The 16,333-nt window shown below is 39.4% G+C and overlaps 2 protein-coding genes across 2 annotated transcripts; one reads left to right on the forward strand and one right to left on the reverse strand.

Annotated features, from left to right (window-relative positions):
- The first annotated feature begins 481 nt into the window (after nt 1-481).
- LOC146499610 (hyaluronidase PH-20-like) lies at nt 482-11,865 on the forward strand. Its single transcript, XM_085137274.1, has 7 exons — nt 482-3,596; nt 3,730-3,896; nt 3,984-4,152; nt 4,265-4,483; nt 4,562-4,720; nt 5,720-5,809; nt 7,370-11,865. Exons 1-7 carry the CDS (start codon nt 2,625-2,627, stop codon nt 7,814-7,816), a joined length of 2,223 nt encoding a protein of 740 aa, XP_084993400.1. The 5' UTR covers nt 482-2,624; the 3' UTR covers nt 7,817-11,865.
- Nucleotides 11,866-13,205: 1,340 nt separating this feature from the next.
- tmem229a (transmembrane protein 229A) lies at nt 13,206-15,144 on the reverse strand. The gene has a single exon (XM_085137282.1). The coding sequence runs from the start codon at nt 14,721-14,723 to the stop codon at nt 13,461-13,463; it is 1,263 nt and encodes a 420-aa protein (XP_084993408.1). The 5' UTR covers nt 14,724-15,144; the 3' UTR covers nt 13,206-13,460.
- Nucleotides 15,145-16,333: the final 1,189 nt, after the last annotated feature.

The raw sequence follows: 16,333 nt of genomic DNA on the forward strand, positions 1-16,333 counted from the left end.
CTCGGTTGGTCTTGGTATCACAACATTTGGCTACAATACCAAAGCCCCCTTCTCTGAGGAAAGCCTCTACCTTGTAGTGGTTTCCCAAAATGCTCCCTTCAACTATTTCAAGCTCATTTGAGCAGAAGGTTGGGTTAGCTGACATGGTGAAATGTGTCGGCTTGGTCTGTGAATTGCTGAGAAACGTGAAATTCTCTCAAAACTCTCCAAAAGGATTTGCTTGCTGTCAGGTCAAGGTCCGTTAAGCAGTAAAGTTTAACAGAGCAAAGCTCCTACTTAAGGGCTTTTTCTCTCAGCAAGATGATGACATCACAAAGGATCAAAGGCATTCTACTTTGGATCAAAGACATTCTATTTTTGATCAATGGCATTCTATTTTTTCAGTTGAAACACTGAAAAAAAATAGTGTTTCAACAGTGCAGGCTGGCGCCCTGTGGGAGGCAGAGGTGATAGGGTAAGGATGCAGAGGATAAGATCTCAATGTTATTCTTTATTTTTTCTCAGTGTCTTCTTGAGGGACTTCATGTGTATATGTGTATGTGATATTAAAATGACATTAACGCCATAAGGTGGCAAATCTCCGTTAACGAGTTACCGCGGATCGCCCCGTGTGTGGGGCTGCACGGCGTCAACACGTTAACAAGCTAACTGCGCTAACGCACTAGTTCCCACCAATTGAGCATTGTGTGGCACATCCAACATACTGTTTTAGTTTTGTCCATGATGCGCTTACCATCAGGGTCGTACTTCACATGAATACCAAAATAGTTCCAAACGCCAGATCTGAATGAGGGTGGGGGAGGTTCATTTTCGGGTAGCGTTGAGGCAGTTGCCATGTTGCAACGAGCTTAGCTTCTGCCTTGCTAGCTTGCACTGCTCTCAGTGGATCTGCACTCGACAGTGCAGCCTAGGTGGAGTAGTCGAACGCAGATCCACTGAGCGCTCACCACAGACAGCATCGTCAGAAGAAAAGTTGATAAAATAAATAAAACATTTTGTATTGTTCGATACATATGCATACCGAACCGAAAGCACTGTATTGAACGGTTCAATATCGATACGAGTATTGTTGCACCCCTAATATATATATAACATGACCAGGCCCACGTCATATCAAATTCAGCTCTACGTGGCTCTAAGGAAGTCACAGCTTTAACAAAAACACACATTGTGCGTGTATAGCATCTGTATGTGTGTCAAAGAAGTACCTGTGTTTACACTGTGCCACTAATGTGTGAAATAACTACCACCAAATGGTGTATTGCACATGTCTGTCTAGACACATAAATACATAGAGCACATACAGAGTAAACAGAGTTAACATTTTTAACATGGAGGCAAAACAGTGCAGGCGTCAGTTACATTTTTCGTTATTTGTTCCTGTAAACTTCAATGATTGTGCCCATATATTTATTTATTTATTTTTGCCTGTGTTTCCTATTAGGAGAAATGTGTCCTAATATTTATTTATTACTCTTCCCTTGGCACTTGGGTGTCAAACTTTTGTGTCTCCTCACTGCAGGGACAGAATGAGCTGCTGGTCATGATAGCATTAGTGTGTTATGCTTTTTTAGTTTTTTTTTTTTTTAACTAGCTTGCTTATATATTTACAAGTAAAAATAAAAGTAAAGCCAGTAAACACTTTTTTACTTTGCCTCAGTTCTGTTCTCAGCGTTGGATCAGTTTTTTACTGTATCTTTACAGTGTGCAACCAACAAAGCTCACACTGAAAAACACATGACGAAACCCCGAAATCAAACGAGATGACAGCGTATTTTCTTTTTTTTGTTTGTTTTAAATGTATATTTGAGTTATGTACCTTTGTTTCTGTTGTTTTAATTGTTTCATTATAACTAACTGAAGGTCATAAGCAGCCTAAGCTGTGCATTTAAACACTATGCGTGCACTATGAAACATGGCACGCTCCATGACCTCACACCCAGGTGTTCCCCCTTTCTGCTCCAGGTCAAACTTGACACTGGGCGATCAACACATTTTCTTGTCTTTCCTGAGTCTATCCCAGTACACAGTGATACTCATCATGTTACGCCACCTCCTTCATACTTCTGTTTATCTCTTCCACCTTCATAACATCGGTGCCCTTCTTGTAAGGACGTTCTCACTCTGTGAGACACATGCAAAGCTGGGACATTTGGATAAAGGCATGTCCAGGTACTGTGCTTTTTTTCTTTACATAGTCTAAGTCAGTCTTGAGCTTGTATTTTGTGATTACTAGTATATTTATATATGTAACAGAAATCATCATGCATAGAAGTAACATGCTTTGCAGCTTGAGGTTATTTTTAGCAAAGCAAGGGGATTAAAATCAGGCCAGGTTTGTCAGGTTGGATTAACATTTGGGAGACTTCTATGCTGGAGTTATTAGAGAAAAAATGTGATCCATGCTAGAACTGACACTGATAGATGTGCAGAATTAAAAACAGTCTTGACATATTCACGAATACAGTACAGTAACTAAAGAAAGTGTAGAAAAAAGTAGACATTATGCACAGAACTGTGCTCTGAGCATCTTAGTGGAATATGCACTATACTGATTATATATTAATATTGTGGGGTATGAGTGTTTCTTTTGTTTATGTTCTGTTTTTAAGGCAGGTTAAAGAATGGTTTCAGTTGCACAAAGCAGCAGAAGATGTGTGCTGCTGCTTCTCTTTTGTACCCGGTCAATCTTTCCCATCTCTTTCTTCACATTAGCGTTAGCAGCCCTGACAGCGCCAAAAAACGTGGCACTTCCTGCTGCTGACATTAACAAATCAATCTTAATCCTGCCTGCTACCATTTCCACTCTTTCAGTGGAAAAATCTTCCAGCGTATCACTGTCCTACTCAACCTTCTCTTCTCCTGCACGTACCCCACAAACTTTGTCAAAACTCCCATTCAAGACTGACTCAAATGCCAAGTCCTCTACCTTTGAAACATCAGTTCAACTCATCAACCCAGGACCCCACAGAGATGTTGCAAACTCACCTATAACTTCTAAAAATATCCATCTGTTTGGCAAAGAGGTCTCTCCTAGTCCTTATTCAGGCCATTGTCGCCATACATTTTTCTATCCTGTTCAACCCCTAAAACAAATTTCATGGTTGCCATCTAACCCCTGCAAACATCTGAATTTGTCCCACAAAGCTACAGCACCTTTTTCGCACAAACACTCTCAATCACCTCACACCAAGAGCTGCCTGTATCCTCTTTCTACTGGAAAAGTTCATCTTCAACTTGCGAAAACTTCTAAAACTCAATCTCCTTTGCCGCCAGCCTCACTGTCTCCCCTTTCCAACTCAACCTCACCTCAAAGTCTGTCTCCTCTTCCAGTGTCACCCCTTTCCGCAGCATTAACCAAAACAACACTGCCTGTCCTTTCTAAAACATCACCCCTCCTTCCCTACAACACCACGTCATCTTCTCTGGAAGCAACAACCCCTCGCCTTGCACCTGCCCATCTTCCCCACACCGTAGGCCCGCTGTTTGAACACCAGCCATTCATTGTTACTTGGAATATCCCTGATCTAGTGTGTAAGAGGTATAACGTCTCACTGGACACCTCAGCCTTTAAAGGAGTGGCCACACCTGCGAAGGTAAGAGTGAAAAGATGATGGATAATCAGCAGCTGTTGTGTTACAACCTTAAGGAGGTTATAAAACTGTCTTAAAAGGCAAACTTATTTATGAGTAGTGGAGATAAGTTTATTAGGTCTTGTTCCTGCTGCAGGTTCCTGGGCAGTTTCTGTCTCTGTTCTACACAGATCGACTGGGTCTTTATCCACACATAGACCTCAAAAGTAGGAAAGAATTCTACGGCGGCATCCCTCAGAGAGCTAACCTGAAAGCCAGCTTGGAAAAGGCCAGAGCAGATATTAACTACTACCTCCCATCCAGGTAAGTAGGCCAGAGTACACTGTCTTTGCCCCTAGTGACACATTAAATGCTGATATTGACCTCCATCACCCTCCTCATTCCTTCCAGGACAAACCGAGGCCTGGCTGTGATAGACTGGGAGGAATGGCGCCCCCTATGGGACAGAAATTGGGGAACCAAAAGAATCTACCAGACTTTGTCAGTGGCCCATGTAATGCAGGCTAATCTCTCCCTCCCAGTACAACAGGCCACAGTAAAAGCCAAACAGCAGTTTCAGGTCAGAGCACTTTGCTTGAGGCTTAATGATAAATTATATACAATACAGAGCTCAGAGTACCTATTAATTATTCATGCCATCGTTCCTTCACTCCTGGCTTCCTTCCTCTTAGGAGGCTGCAAGGAATCTTATGTCAGGGATGTTGGCCTTGGGCAGAGCTATGAGACCCAACTATCTTTGGGGCTTCTACTTGTTCCCCAACTGCTATAATTATGGCTGGAAGGACCAGCACTACACAGGCCAGTGCTCCAAGGAGGTGAGGAGGCAAAATGATGAGCTGCTCTGGCTATGGGAGTCAAGCACGGCCCTTTACCCCTCTGTTTACTTGCAGGTTGGTGATTCTCCTATATGGATGACATACTTCTAATATTATTATTTTAAGCGGTAATTTTCCCTGAATCTGTTTCAGACCTCTCTAGCAGACAATCCAAAAGCCGCTCTGATGGTGAGAAACCGCGTCCAGGAGGCTTTGAGGGTGTCTGCCCTTCCTGGATGGAGTGCTACTGCACCCGTGTTCGTTTACATGCGTCCTGTTTTTGTTGATGACAACAAACGCTTCCTCAGCCAGGTAACAAAGACTAATTTAAATGTGGATTTGTTTAACACTTTATCCATAGGCACATTACGTAATAGTCTGCAGCATGACTTTCTGACCTGGTTGGGATGTTCTTGGGAGGCATTTGCAAATGACAAGCACTAAGCATACAAATTAAATGACTTTGCAGCTTAAACAGATTGCATCTTTTCCAGTAACTCATTAGAGAGTAAATGCAAGCACACTTGACTAGATTACATCTTACATCTTAGGTTACTTAATACATCCCTAGAGTGGAGTGTTTCCAGCCAGGAGGTCCAGTTTTAAGGGGAGTTCAGTTTCTTTGGTGTAACAACATCCTTCTCAGGTGGTAACCGCCACACGATGTTGTAATCCTTATCTTCTGTCCTCATTTGTGTGAGCATGCTGCAAAAAAACTCAACTCAAAACCATGATGCAATGCTTTGCAAACCATTTTAGTTTAAAAAGTGCAGAGCAACAAGTCACATGTTGCAACTGAGAAAATATTCAGGAATGTTTGGACATGGACACGTTTCTGTCTGTCTTACATCACCTGTTCTTTAAGTTCTTTAAGAGAATATGAACTGCAGAGAAAGCAAAAATTCTCCAGCATTTTTCACCAACACTGGGCCGCTCAACAGTTTGGGCATCATTTGCCATATTTTTAATTTCATAATGTCCGAAATGCTTTCAGTGATTGCAAGTATAGGCCAGTTTAGCACCTGGACTGCTTTACTTACAATCAAGTACTATATAGAACACTAATTTGGTAATGGTAATTTTCATACCAGTAAAATCTTTTTTAGGGAAGTTTAAGGACATCTCTGTAAACGGCAAACAGTAAAATTCAATGTGTTTTTAAAACCTCTTTAAAAACTGAAAATGGAAAATTGCTTAACTTTGAAACAGCCCAACATTCATCAAATCTAATCTTACATTTTTAAATATTGGCTCAGTCTTTTTACATGTGTAACGAACAATTAGTGAAGATGATTAACTATTTGCGTCCAGGGGGATCTGATCAGCACCGTGGGGGAGAGTGTGGCAGTGGGGGCATCTGGTGCTGTGCTATGGGGGGCCAGCGGTGACTATGATGACCAGGTAACATCACACCACAGGCCTCCATTGGACTGCTGAAAGATATAACAATGTATTGATGTCAGTCAGACGGAACAAGACAAAGACTTTAATTAGACGATACAGGAAGCGGTTTATCTCTTCAGCAATGGACAATATCTGCTGAGTGATTGTGGCGGCTGGTTTAGCAGCCACGATAGTTAATCCACAACAGCAAAGCCTAAATTAAGCAATGATGGTACATTTAACTGGATGTTTAAATTGCTCTGACAGAGACCTCAGCATGTAATTAATATTCTTGTAGTTACATATCTTAATTGCCTTACATATTACATGCTGTTAAATAACTTTATTACATGTCCTTAGTGTCTGCTATTCAGTGCATTAGGCTTTTTATAGCTGCAAGATATTTTTTGTTAATTCTGCCTGTTCTGCAGTTAATGAACTTCTTACTCCACACATTACAAACCTATCAAAACAATACTCTCAGTCAGGAATAGCTGGTTTTCTAATATGTAAATATGCTAGTTTGTTTTCTGTTGATTATATCAAAAGGTAATACCACTGATACAGTTAGCAGCTGCTTAGCTTATCACAAATATTAGATTTGTAATATTACAGATCTATCAAAACAGTGCTCGCACACAGGAACAACTGTACATTTTATAATATGTATGCTAGTTTGCTTGCTCTTGAATGTATAAAACGGTGACACTGCTGCTACAGTTAGCAGCTGCTTAGCTTAATTCTCTGCAGAAACAAACTTGCCAGATCTAGCCTTGTGAAATGTTTGCATTAAGTCAACATAAAGTAAGAAAATCAATAACATCCTATGCCTCATTAGAATTAATCTGTCCATGTTATTGAACCACTCCAATAAACGTCAACCGATATAGTGTCTTCAGTCTGGTCTTAACAAAACTGAGCTAAGCAAAGCTAAGCTAGCTTTAGTCTTGTTCTTAAGGAATAGGTATGCAAGTGGTATTGATCAGGTTTTTTTTGTTTTTTTTTTCAAGTGGACATGTTAATACAATTCACGGTCACTGAATTATTGTGATGCTGTGCTCTGTTTTAGGCGACACAATTGTGGTCAGGAGTTTAAGGTACATGTACACATCACGGGCATGAATATCATTGTAATTTTGAACTTTTAATGGTCTCTCTGAACTGTTCTTTTTCCACGGTGGAAAGAGTGTACAGCATACATGTTCAGTGACGTTAAAAAACAAGAATTTGCGTACACAAGTTTACATTTATTTTGCCTAAAAGCTGGGCCAGGAAACCATCTAATTTAAATCAATTCTACCAATAATGCCAAGAAGAGTGGTCAAATAACCAGCAAGAATTATACCAGAAGCTTGTTGATCGCTACTGAAAGTATCTGGTTGAGGTGCAACTTGCTAAGGAATATTTTACCAAATATTACTGGGGATGTATCTATTGTACTCTGGAAAAAGAACAGTTGAAAGAAGCCATAAAAAGCCTGAACTTACCGTGACACTCATGCCCACGATGAGTGCATGTAAATTTGTGTCCACAACTATAGTGATCTTATTTATTCCTTTCTCTATTTCTCCTCTCCAGCTTTCTTGTGAAGCCCTCTCCTCCTACCTCACCTCCACCCTGAACCCTTACATCACCAATGTCACGACAGCTGCCCAGCTGTGCAGCGACTTCCTGTGCCGAGGAAATGGCCGCTGTGTCAGAAAAAACTACAAGTCCAGCCATTACCTCCACCTAAACCCTGAAAGTTTCAGGGTTGTGAATACTCAGAAACACTACTTTGTTCTAGGAAGTCCAAGCTTGGCAGACCTGAAGTCTTTAAGCAGGAAATTTAACTGTCAGTGCTACAAAGGACTGAAATGCACTCCTAGGACATACAAAGAGCTTGCCAAGGCCTTGATGTTCAGTGTTAAGCGAGGGCAGTACCAGAACTCCCACACTCTGAGTAAAGTTGGATTAGATGACACCGAGCAGGCCAGCACCGCTAAAGATAAAGTTAATAAGAACTTTAATGCAGCTGACAATTAAATTTGGTGGTTACAAACTAAATTGTTAGTCTGGTCTAGAACCCAGAATCAAACTTCTACTTGCATAGAAGATGAGCTTATAGTCAACGATTAACTCAATTAATATTTTTGAATAAATTTATATTATACATATATATATATATATACTGCTACTTTTTGCTGTGTCAGCAAAAAACGACTCAGTAAGCATAGGGCTACTTCATGTACTATGAATAAAACCACTGACAGAATCTATAAACGACAAACACAATACCAAATCACAGATGTGTCATCTGTGCCTGACAATATTACAGCCAGTGGGTATTTGAATATGATTTGACTGCATATGCAAATGGAAAAAAAAAAGAAAGGCTGCAGCAGTTTTTTATTTCTTTCTGTGCAATGACAAAGTACTGAATGAATGAAAACATTTTTCATTTTAAATTCTCAGTAATTTATTTAATTTTTAAAATTTGTCTGTGTATGCAAGTGTATAGCGAATATAATTTGTGTGAGAAAAATAAACATGAATCAGCAGACACACCGACCTTTATTCCAGTTTAGATCATTGTCAGTTGCTTTTGATTGCTTGAGAGAAAAGGTCTGACAAGCAGTGGATTATTTAAGTCTATTAATGACAAATGAGGAAAGTGCTGGAAACATTCCTCAGAGAAAGTTGCCTGTATTTCTATGACTGCATTACACATAGCATCACAGAGTTGCTGTAGATTTATCATTCGATCGCATTCCAGAGGTGCTGTTGGATTGAAATATGCTGGCTGTGAAGGCCATTTCAGTACAGCGAATTCACTGTCATGTTCAAGAAAACATTTTGAGATGATTTGAGCTTTGCGAAATAGCATGTTGTCTGGCTGGAAGAAGCCATCAAAAGATGGGTGGTCATAAAGGGTCTTTCTCGGCTCAAAAAAGCAGCAAGTACTTGGATCAGGATGCTTTTATATTAATTATGCCAGATTCTGAACTTACAATCAAATGTTGAAGCAGAAATCGAAGCTCATCAGAACAAGTAATGTTTTTCCAACCTTCTACTGTCTAATTTTGGTGAGTCCATGCAAAATGTAGCCTCAATTTCCTGTTCTTAGCTGAGGAGCGGTACAAAATGTGGTCTTCTGCTGCTGTAGCCCATCTTTAAGTTTGTTGACCGTTCAAGATGCTTTTCTGCATGGCTTGGTTGCATCAAGTGGTTATTTGAATTATTGTTGCCTTCCTATGAGCTCAAACCAGCCTTGCCATTTCCTCTGACCTCTGACATCAACAAGTCACTTTCACCCTGAGAATTGCCTCTAACGGGCACCAACAAACAACTTACATTTAAAGAGTCACTTTAATCATCTTTCTTCCCCATTCTGACGGTCAGTTTAAACTCGCTTTCACCATGTCTACTTGTCTGAATGTACTGAGCTGCTGCCATGTGATTGTCAGATTAGACATTTGGATTAATGAGGACATAAACAGATATGTAATGTGGCGACTATTAGAGAAATATCAATTAATGGAATTTCCCGCTGGTCTAGTAAAGTTTTAAGGACCATGTTATAATGTTTTATTATTCAGGTGTTGGAAAGGAAGTTGCCATAATAATCGAGCCAACTGTTCAGTTTCACTTCCTAGTATTAGATATCAAAAGATATGTTGAAAATGCATGTTCATTTTTATAAACAACAGTCACAGATTACTTCTGATTGAACGTGTTAATGAGGCTTGGTGTATATTGCTCCCATTGTGATTTACAGTAAATATTGTAGGTCACTGGTGTATTCACTCAGAATCCTCTGGGTGGTGTGTGATGTCTAAACGTTCGTATTTGCTTATGTCACAATGATCTCCATGGTGTCGCGGAGAGTAAGAGAGGGAGTGAGAAAGTGAACACAACCATACAAAAAAACCCAGCATCACATTACTAAAATTTTAAATGAATTACAAGGCTTTTTTGCAATTTTCTCTGTCTTATTTGATTCATATCAGTGCTAACTCAACCAGAAAGCAGTAATTACAGATAACACACATATTATCAGGTTGTGCCAGGAACTATTATCTTATGCACTAAAGAAAATGATTTGCAGCCATAAAACCAAGATTGCCTTGATTCTGTTGCTTGTGTGCTTGGACCTGCTGAGATTTGTTCAAGCTTGTGGTATGGAAAACTACAAGTATTTCCTATAGTCACCAGTGTCTGGCAGACCTTTTGTGTTCCTAGCCTTTTAGCAGAATGCAAACACCAAGTCAGTAAATAAAAAGAAACCGCACCCTCCACAGGGTAAAACCTCTGTATAAGGGTTTGATTTACACTTTCACTTTACGTCTGGACTGCTTTTAACTTTTAACCTTGACTCTCCAACAGGAAGTAAATATTTCCATAGATATGGTGTAATTGCGGCTCTAATGAATAATGCAAATGTTAAAGAAATGAAGGAATGCCAGCTGCGTCACAGGAAAATTGTATTTTTATTTAAAATTCTAAGTCATACAGTACATGCCATTGCAAGTTAGAGATTTTTTTTTTTAGTTATTGTGCAATTTCTTTCAAACTTTCTTTTTTTTATATACCTTTTTAAAAGTAGTTTGGTCATTTTTTTAAAATCTTCAAAAAGTGCACAGCCAAACACAAAAGTTAAGTATGATTAAAATACAGTTATTCTGTCATGGAAAAAAAACTGTAAGTTGTACAAAGTTATTCACGTGGGACAGAGTGTAAATGTTTAAGAACACCAGTGTAGCTGCCAGGTTAAACAAGGAAAAAAAAATTAGTAGCCAACATATTAGGCTGAGTAGGGTTCAGTTCAGCTCTCAGTGCTAATCATATCAGTACGAATTTCACGGGGCTTTAAAACTAAAAAAAACAATTAATATGAATATTTGTTAATAAACAAAATAATAAAAATAAAGCACCTGTGCAAAGTATGCTTCTAAATTTGTATAGACAAAAAATAATTTGTCCCCTAAATAATCAATCAATCCCAGAGAAGATCATCGTGTTTCTAATTCTAAGTGCAAAGTGACTGATTCTAATATTTTAATGGTGTTCAAAAAGGTCACAGAGCAGAATCATTTCTTTGCAGTTCATTGAAGCATATTACTTCTAATGAGGCAGCATAGGAGGTTAATATCTAGAGAATATAGATGATACAGGTGATACATATGGCCTATATTATATCAATATTATATTAACCCATATATCACTAAGTCACATATTTTGTATATCAATAAAAAAATCAGTATTGGCATTGGCCCCCAAAATCCATTTTCAGTCAGGCACTACCTGCGACCCACAATTGTAGCACTTGCAGATAAAAAGCTGAGTTTTGTTTGTGTCGCTTGGACTCAGTTTGCACAGGAAGGCACTCGAGCAAATCAGTGTTTGGGTCATGAAAAAGAAACTGCAACATCTTGTTTCCTCATAATCATTTAGCTACGGATTCCTTTGCTACATATACCACTGGGTTTATATCAACTCTAAGAATTGCCATGCATTGCCCTGTAATCATGTTAACAAGCTGAGTGGATGCAGTTTGTTTTGAAATGTTAAGGAGTAGAATAAAAAGGTAAAAAATTAACAGATGACTGTGTCTTAAAAATACTGACTTTGGAATATTAGTTGATACATGTGAGTTAGTGAATAAAAGAAAGCTTTACTGGTATTTTAGCATGCAGATAGGACACTTAAAGCATGCTGATGTATAGGTGAATAACGCAAGCAATCAAATCCAAAACACATCTGCTATATGTGAAGAACGGGAAATCAGTCACTGCAATCCATACAAAACTGAATCTTCACACTTTCAAAGTCATGAGGGCATGTAAAAGTTGTTCATGTTACAACTGTATTTTCCACTAAATGGGTAAAAATGGCAGTAATTGAATTTAAACAGTTGGGGTCCAAAGTTTTGAATTCCTTGCTGTACCCTAAAATATCAGGCAGAGCAGAATAAAAGCACAGGTAACGAGAGTCCACAGCCTTGTGAAATCTCGACTCATAACTTCCAGAAGTTATTACCTCCACAGAAAATCTTGTTGAACACACCCATCTTCACCTGCCTGAAGAAAATGAAACGTATTAAAAATCTGATAGCATTTTATAATACAGAGCGCAGCTTAGAGAGCAATAACTCTAGAATTAGAATTGGTATGCCCATGTATTTTATCTGAAATGACAATATTATTATATTAATCTAGATATAATTAGTAGTAGACTCATTAGAATTAGAATTCCCATGATGCATTGAGTTTTTCCTTTCCAGTCACCTTTCTCACTCACTATGTGTTAATAGACCTCTCTGTATTGAATCATATCTGTTATTAATCTCTGTCTCTCTTCCACAGCATGTCTTTTATCCTGTCTTCCTTCTCTCACCCCAACCGGTCGCAGCAGATGGCCGCCCCTCCCTGAGCCTGGTTCTGCCGGAGGTTTCTTCCTGTTAAAAGGGAGTTTTTCCTTCCCACTGTCGCCAAAGTGCTTCCTCATAGGGGGTCATATGATTGTTGGGCTTTTCTCTGTATCTATGAAGCGCCTTGAGGCGACATTTGTTGTGATTTGGCGCTATATAAATAAAATTGAATTGAATTGAATTGAATTAGGGGTAATAATTCAAGTTTTTACAGGGAAGAAGAAATAATTATACTGTATATAATTTTAGGTACTGCATGAATGATAGTGGTAAACGCATAAATGATAATACAAGTAATTTTAAGTAATGCACCACTTCCTTAACCTATTATACCTATTATTTACCTATAAGTACTTAGCAGTAGATAAACTAGAATTAGAGCTAAAAAGTCAAGTTTTTACAGGAAAGAAGAAATAATTATAATTTTAAGTAGTCTATTATGTCCAGGTATTTTCTTTTTCTCTGAGTTTAACCATCCTGTACTGTAAATATGCTGTACTTTTTACATTTTTTTCTGGATTATATTCAATTGTCCATTTATATTACCTATAAAAGTACCTTTCCCACTTAGATGAAAAAACTAAAAGTTGCAAATACTGCAGGCCACACAGGTGGCCCATGTGATCTTTTAACAATAGAGTAATCGGGCTGGTGTTTACTTTTCCTTGAGTCCAACCTAGAAACAAAATATCAATCCTATCACACTAGTATCAATCCAACACCAATACTAGCTTCGGTATTATATCTAACAGTATTTGGATCAACCCGCCCACTTATACTCTGAGGCACACCAATGCAATTCACAATATCAATATAAAAAGTAGAGCATAATTATAGAATAAAATTTGGATCTTTTTTTGTTCACTAAAATACATGGAAATAATACACTACTTAAAATGATTGATTTCTATCTCATTTCCTGTAAAATACCCAGATGTTGTGCACTACTTAAATTACAAATGCAGTACTTAAGAACATTTTTCTGCTTTCCTGTAAAAAAAAAAGTTGAATTATTACCCTCTTATTCAAGTTTGTCTACATGTAAATTCCATTTAAGTCTATTACACCCTTGATCGTGGACTGTATTATAAAGTGCTACCAGTATTTTGATATATGGACAAATGTTCATTTTTAGAAGGTGTAACGTAGACTCAGATTTTTGTTGTTTACTGCCTGATAATAAATAGATGTCCCTTATTAAATTAGAAGGTTTAATTTCTTCCTCACTTATATATTAGTTTGCAACCATCAAACTTAGAATTAAAGTTGCTTTTTGTTTGGCTCCAGTTGTCCATTGACGTCTCCATTCTCTTCACTTAAATCATGCACATCTTTGGTGCACTTGATTCTCAGCAGGAAATTGGACAGCACGTCCTGATAGAGACTCAAGCAGATCCACCCGGGCAGGTAGAGCAGGGTGATAAGTCCCATGAAGTTGTGAGGATAGTGGGAGTAATCCCACGAGCAAGCGTTAAACTGCCTCAGGACCAGACCCCACGAGAATTCCCACGTGTAGATGAAGCAGATGTAGATGGGGAGTCGTCGCCAGGTCCCCCAGCCCAGGCTGAAGTGCAGGTAAAGGTAGAGCTTCTCCACCACGAAGCTGCAACTTCCGTACATCAGGAAAGACCACAGGGACGTGTGACCGCTGAGGGTCCTGTCAGACTTCTCCACCAGGTTGAACAGAGAGGTGAAAATGACCTCGTCCAGAAAGCCGTGCATCCCGAAGAATAAGAAGCGCGCAAAGCCGGGAAGACCGTGCGGAGGTCTGCCTTCCAGCTGGAGGTCGGCGGAGAATGATGGGCGATACTGTAGATGTGACAGCTCTCTGTGAAACACCTGAGAGAAGTAGAGAGCCAGGATGTAATGCACTACCAGCTGAGTCCCAGAAACCACCCTCACTTGCTCGGCCAAAGTGTTAATGTTTCCGATCAGAATCTGCAGCCCGATGTAGATGGACGGGTAGAAAACAAGATGAAACACCACAGGCCGACCTCGGAAGCACCTCTTCTGTGAGTAGATCTTTTCCAGCGCAAAATGGGTCAGCGAATGCATGATGCAAAGATACGGAGAGGAAAAGCCCATCAGCTTAGGGTCCCGTGAGTGCAAAAGCCCCTGTAAGGATGACAGCAGTACATCCAGAGTCACGCCGTGCATCCCGTAGAAGTAAAGCCGCATCCATCGCGGCAGTCCCCGCGGCGGCTCCGTCGCGTCCCCTGTGTCTGAGCCCGGTTCTTGCTGCTGGCGGAGCTTTCGTGCCGGTTTGAGGCCACCGTCCTGCTCTCCCGAACACACGCGAGCACCGTCTCGCCACCGACCCGCCATGATCACTCTGTGTGGAGAGCTCCAGCTGTCCCCTTCCTGTGCATTGTTTTCTTTTATGTTGTGCTGCAGACGCGCAGTGAGCGAGCTGCGACTAAAAGCATCTCCCGCAAGAGTACGAAATGCTGCGTTCACGTGCTCCCCAGAAGAAACAGTTTTCTGAGTAGACTTTGACAGGCTTTTAGTTTTCCTGCGTACCATAAATGTGCTGTTTACGCTTACTGTTTCTCATCAAGACGCCCTTTCCGCGGGCTGTACTTGAGGTTTAACTAATTTGTTTTGCGGATTTCCTTCCCGATAAGGCATTTGCAAATCCAACTTTGAAATTGCATTGTTTATACATGTTAATTACCCGCCAGTCTTCTCCTTTCCTTTGTGGGCACAGTGATATTTTTCAGCATAGTACATAAATGACAGCTGAATTACAGACCAGAATGAAGCCAGTGGTGGGATGTATGTCCTCGATGTGTGTTCTTTCTGTTGTTACGGAACAAATAAGACATGTACCCACTTATGAAAATATGTCACAGTAGGCCTACATTTTAAAAGGAATGCATTGGTTGCTTTAATTTACAAACTGTTTAAAAGAGATGTGAAAAATGTACAGGTGTACATTCACATTCACTACAATGCAACACTGAAAATGTCATGAAGAACCCACATTTTCCAATATTTTGCAAGGAAAATAGGAAACGATTCCAGACATTTATTAGTACAAACATATATAGAAATACAGTCTATAAGGCAAAAAACAAACAAATAAAAAAACCCGAACAAAACAAAAATGGATTTTGTACAATTCTAATGAGCTTTAAAGTCACCCTGAACTCTCATAGGCAAGGTTCCTTGTAATTTAAGATGCCCCCATTTGTTATGTTTAGGCCTTGTTTTCCACTTGTTTCAGTTTCCTCATTTTTTTAAAGGCCAAAATACAAACAATGCCAAGAAATCAGAATCAGAATACTTTATTGATCCCTAGAGGAAATTATTTTTCGTTAGAGTGCTCCATTATAAACAAACATTAACAAAGACAGACAATACCCTAACTAAGAATAGCACAATATATACAGGCATATATATACATAAAAGTCACTTATTAATAAATAGCTGAAAAAGAACATGTGTAAGAAAAAGAACATGTGCAAGAAATGGCAGATTTGCAGCTTCTTGTTGGTTCAAAAATACTAATTTATGTCTGTAAAATGTGTCACTTTTCAAGGTTTATCTAAAGGAAATTGTAATAAATTACATGTTTCTGTGACAGACTCCCAGTAAGTTCCTACAGATACAGCTCAGTCATTTATGTCTAGATAAAACACTGTCTCATCGCTTGACTTTGTTGCTTAATAGCTGATCAATTCACACGTCAGTGTTTAGTGCCTTAAAAAAGCAGTGTCCAGATACAAACTTTGAAGGACCATTAGGCCAGGGGTAGGAAACGTTAGTCCTCGAGAGCCGGTGTCCTGCAGGTTTTCTATCTCACCCTGGGTCACCACACCTGAATCAAATAATTAGTTCATTACCAGGCCTCTGGAGAACTTCAAGACATGTTGAAGAGCTAATTTAGCCATTTAAATCAGCTGTGTTGGATCAAGGACACATCTAAAACCTGCAGAGCACCGGCTCTCGAGGCCTGGAGTTCCCTACCCCTGCCATTAGACTGTTGCTCAAGATCACTTTTAGAGAAATGAGGGGTGATCCAAGACTTTTGCACAGCACTCCATTTGAACAATAATAGAATAAAATATGAAACCAACTGTATATAACAAAAACGCTACAACCCACAGTCATGCTAGAAATTATAAATATGA

Source organism: Neolamprologus multifasciatus, chromosome 17 (assembly GCF_963576455.1).
Source record: "Neolamprologus multifasciatus chromosome 17, fNeoMul1.2, whole genome shotgun sequence".
In the NCBI taxonomy this organism is placed as follows: domain Eukaryota; kingdom Metazoa; phylum Chordata; class Actinopteri; order Cichliformes; family Cichlidae; genus Neolamprologus; species Neolamprologus multifasciatus.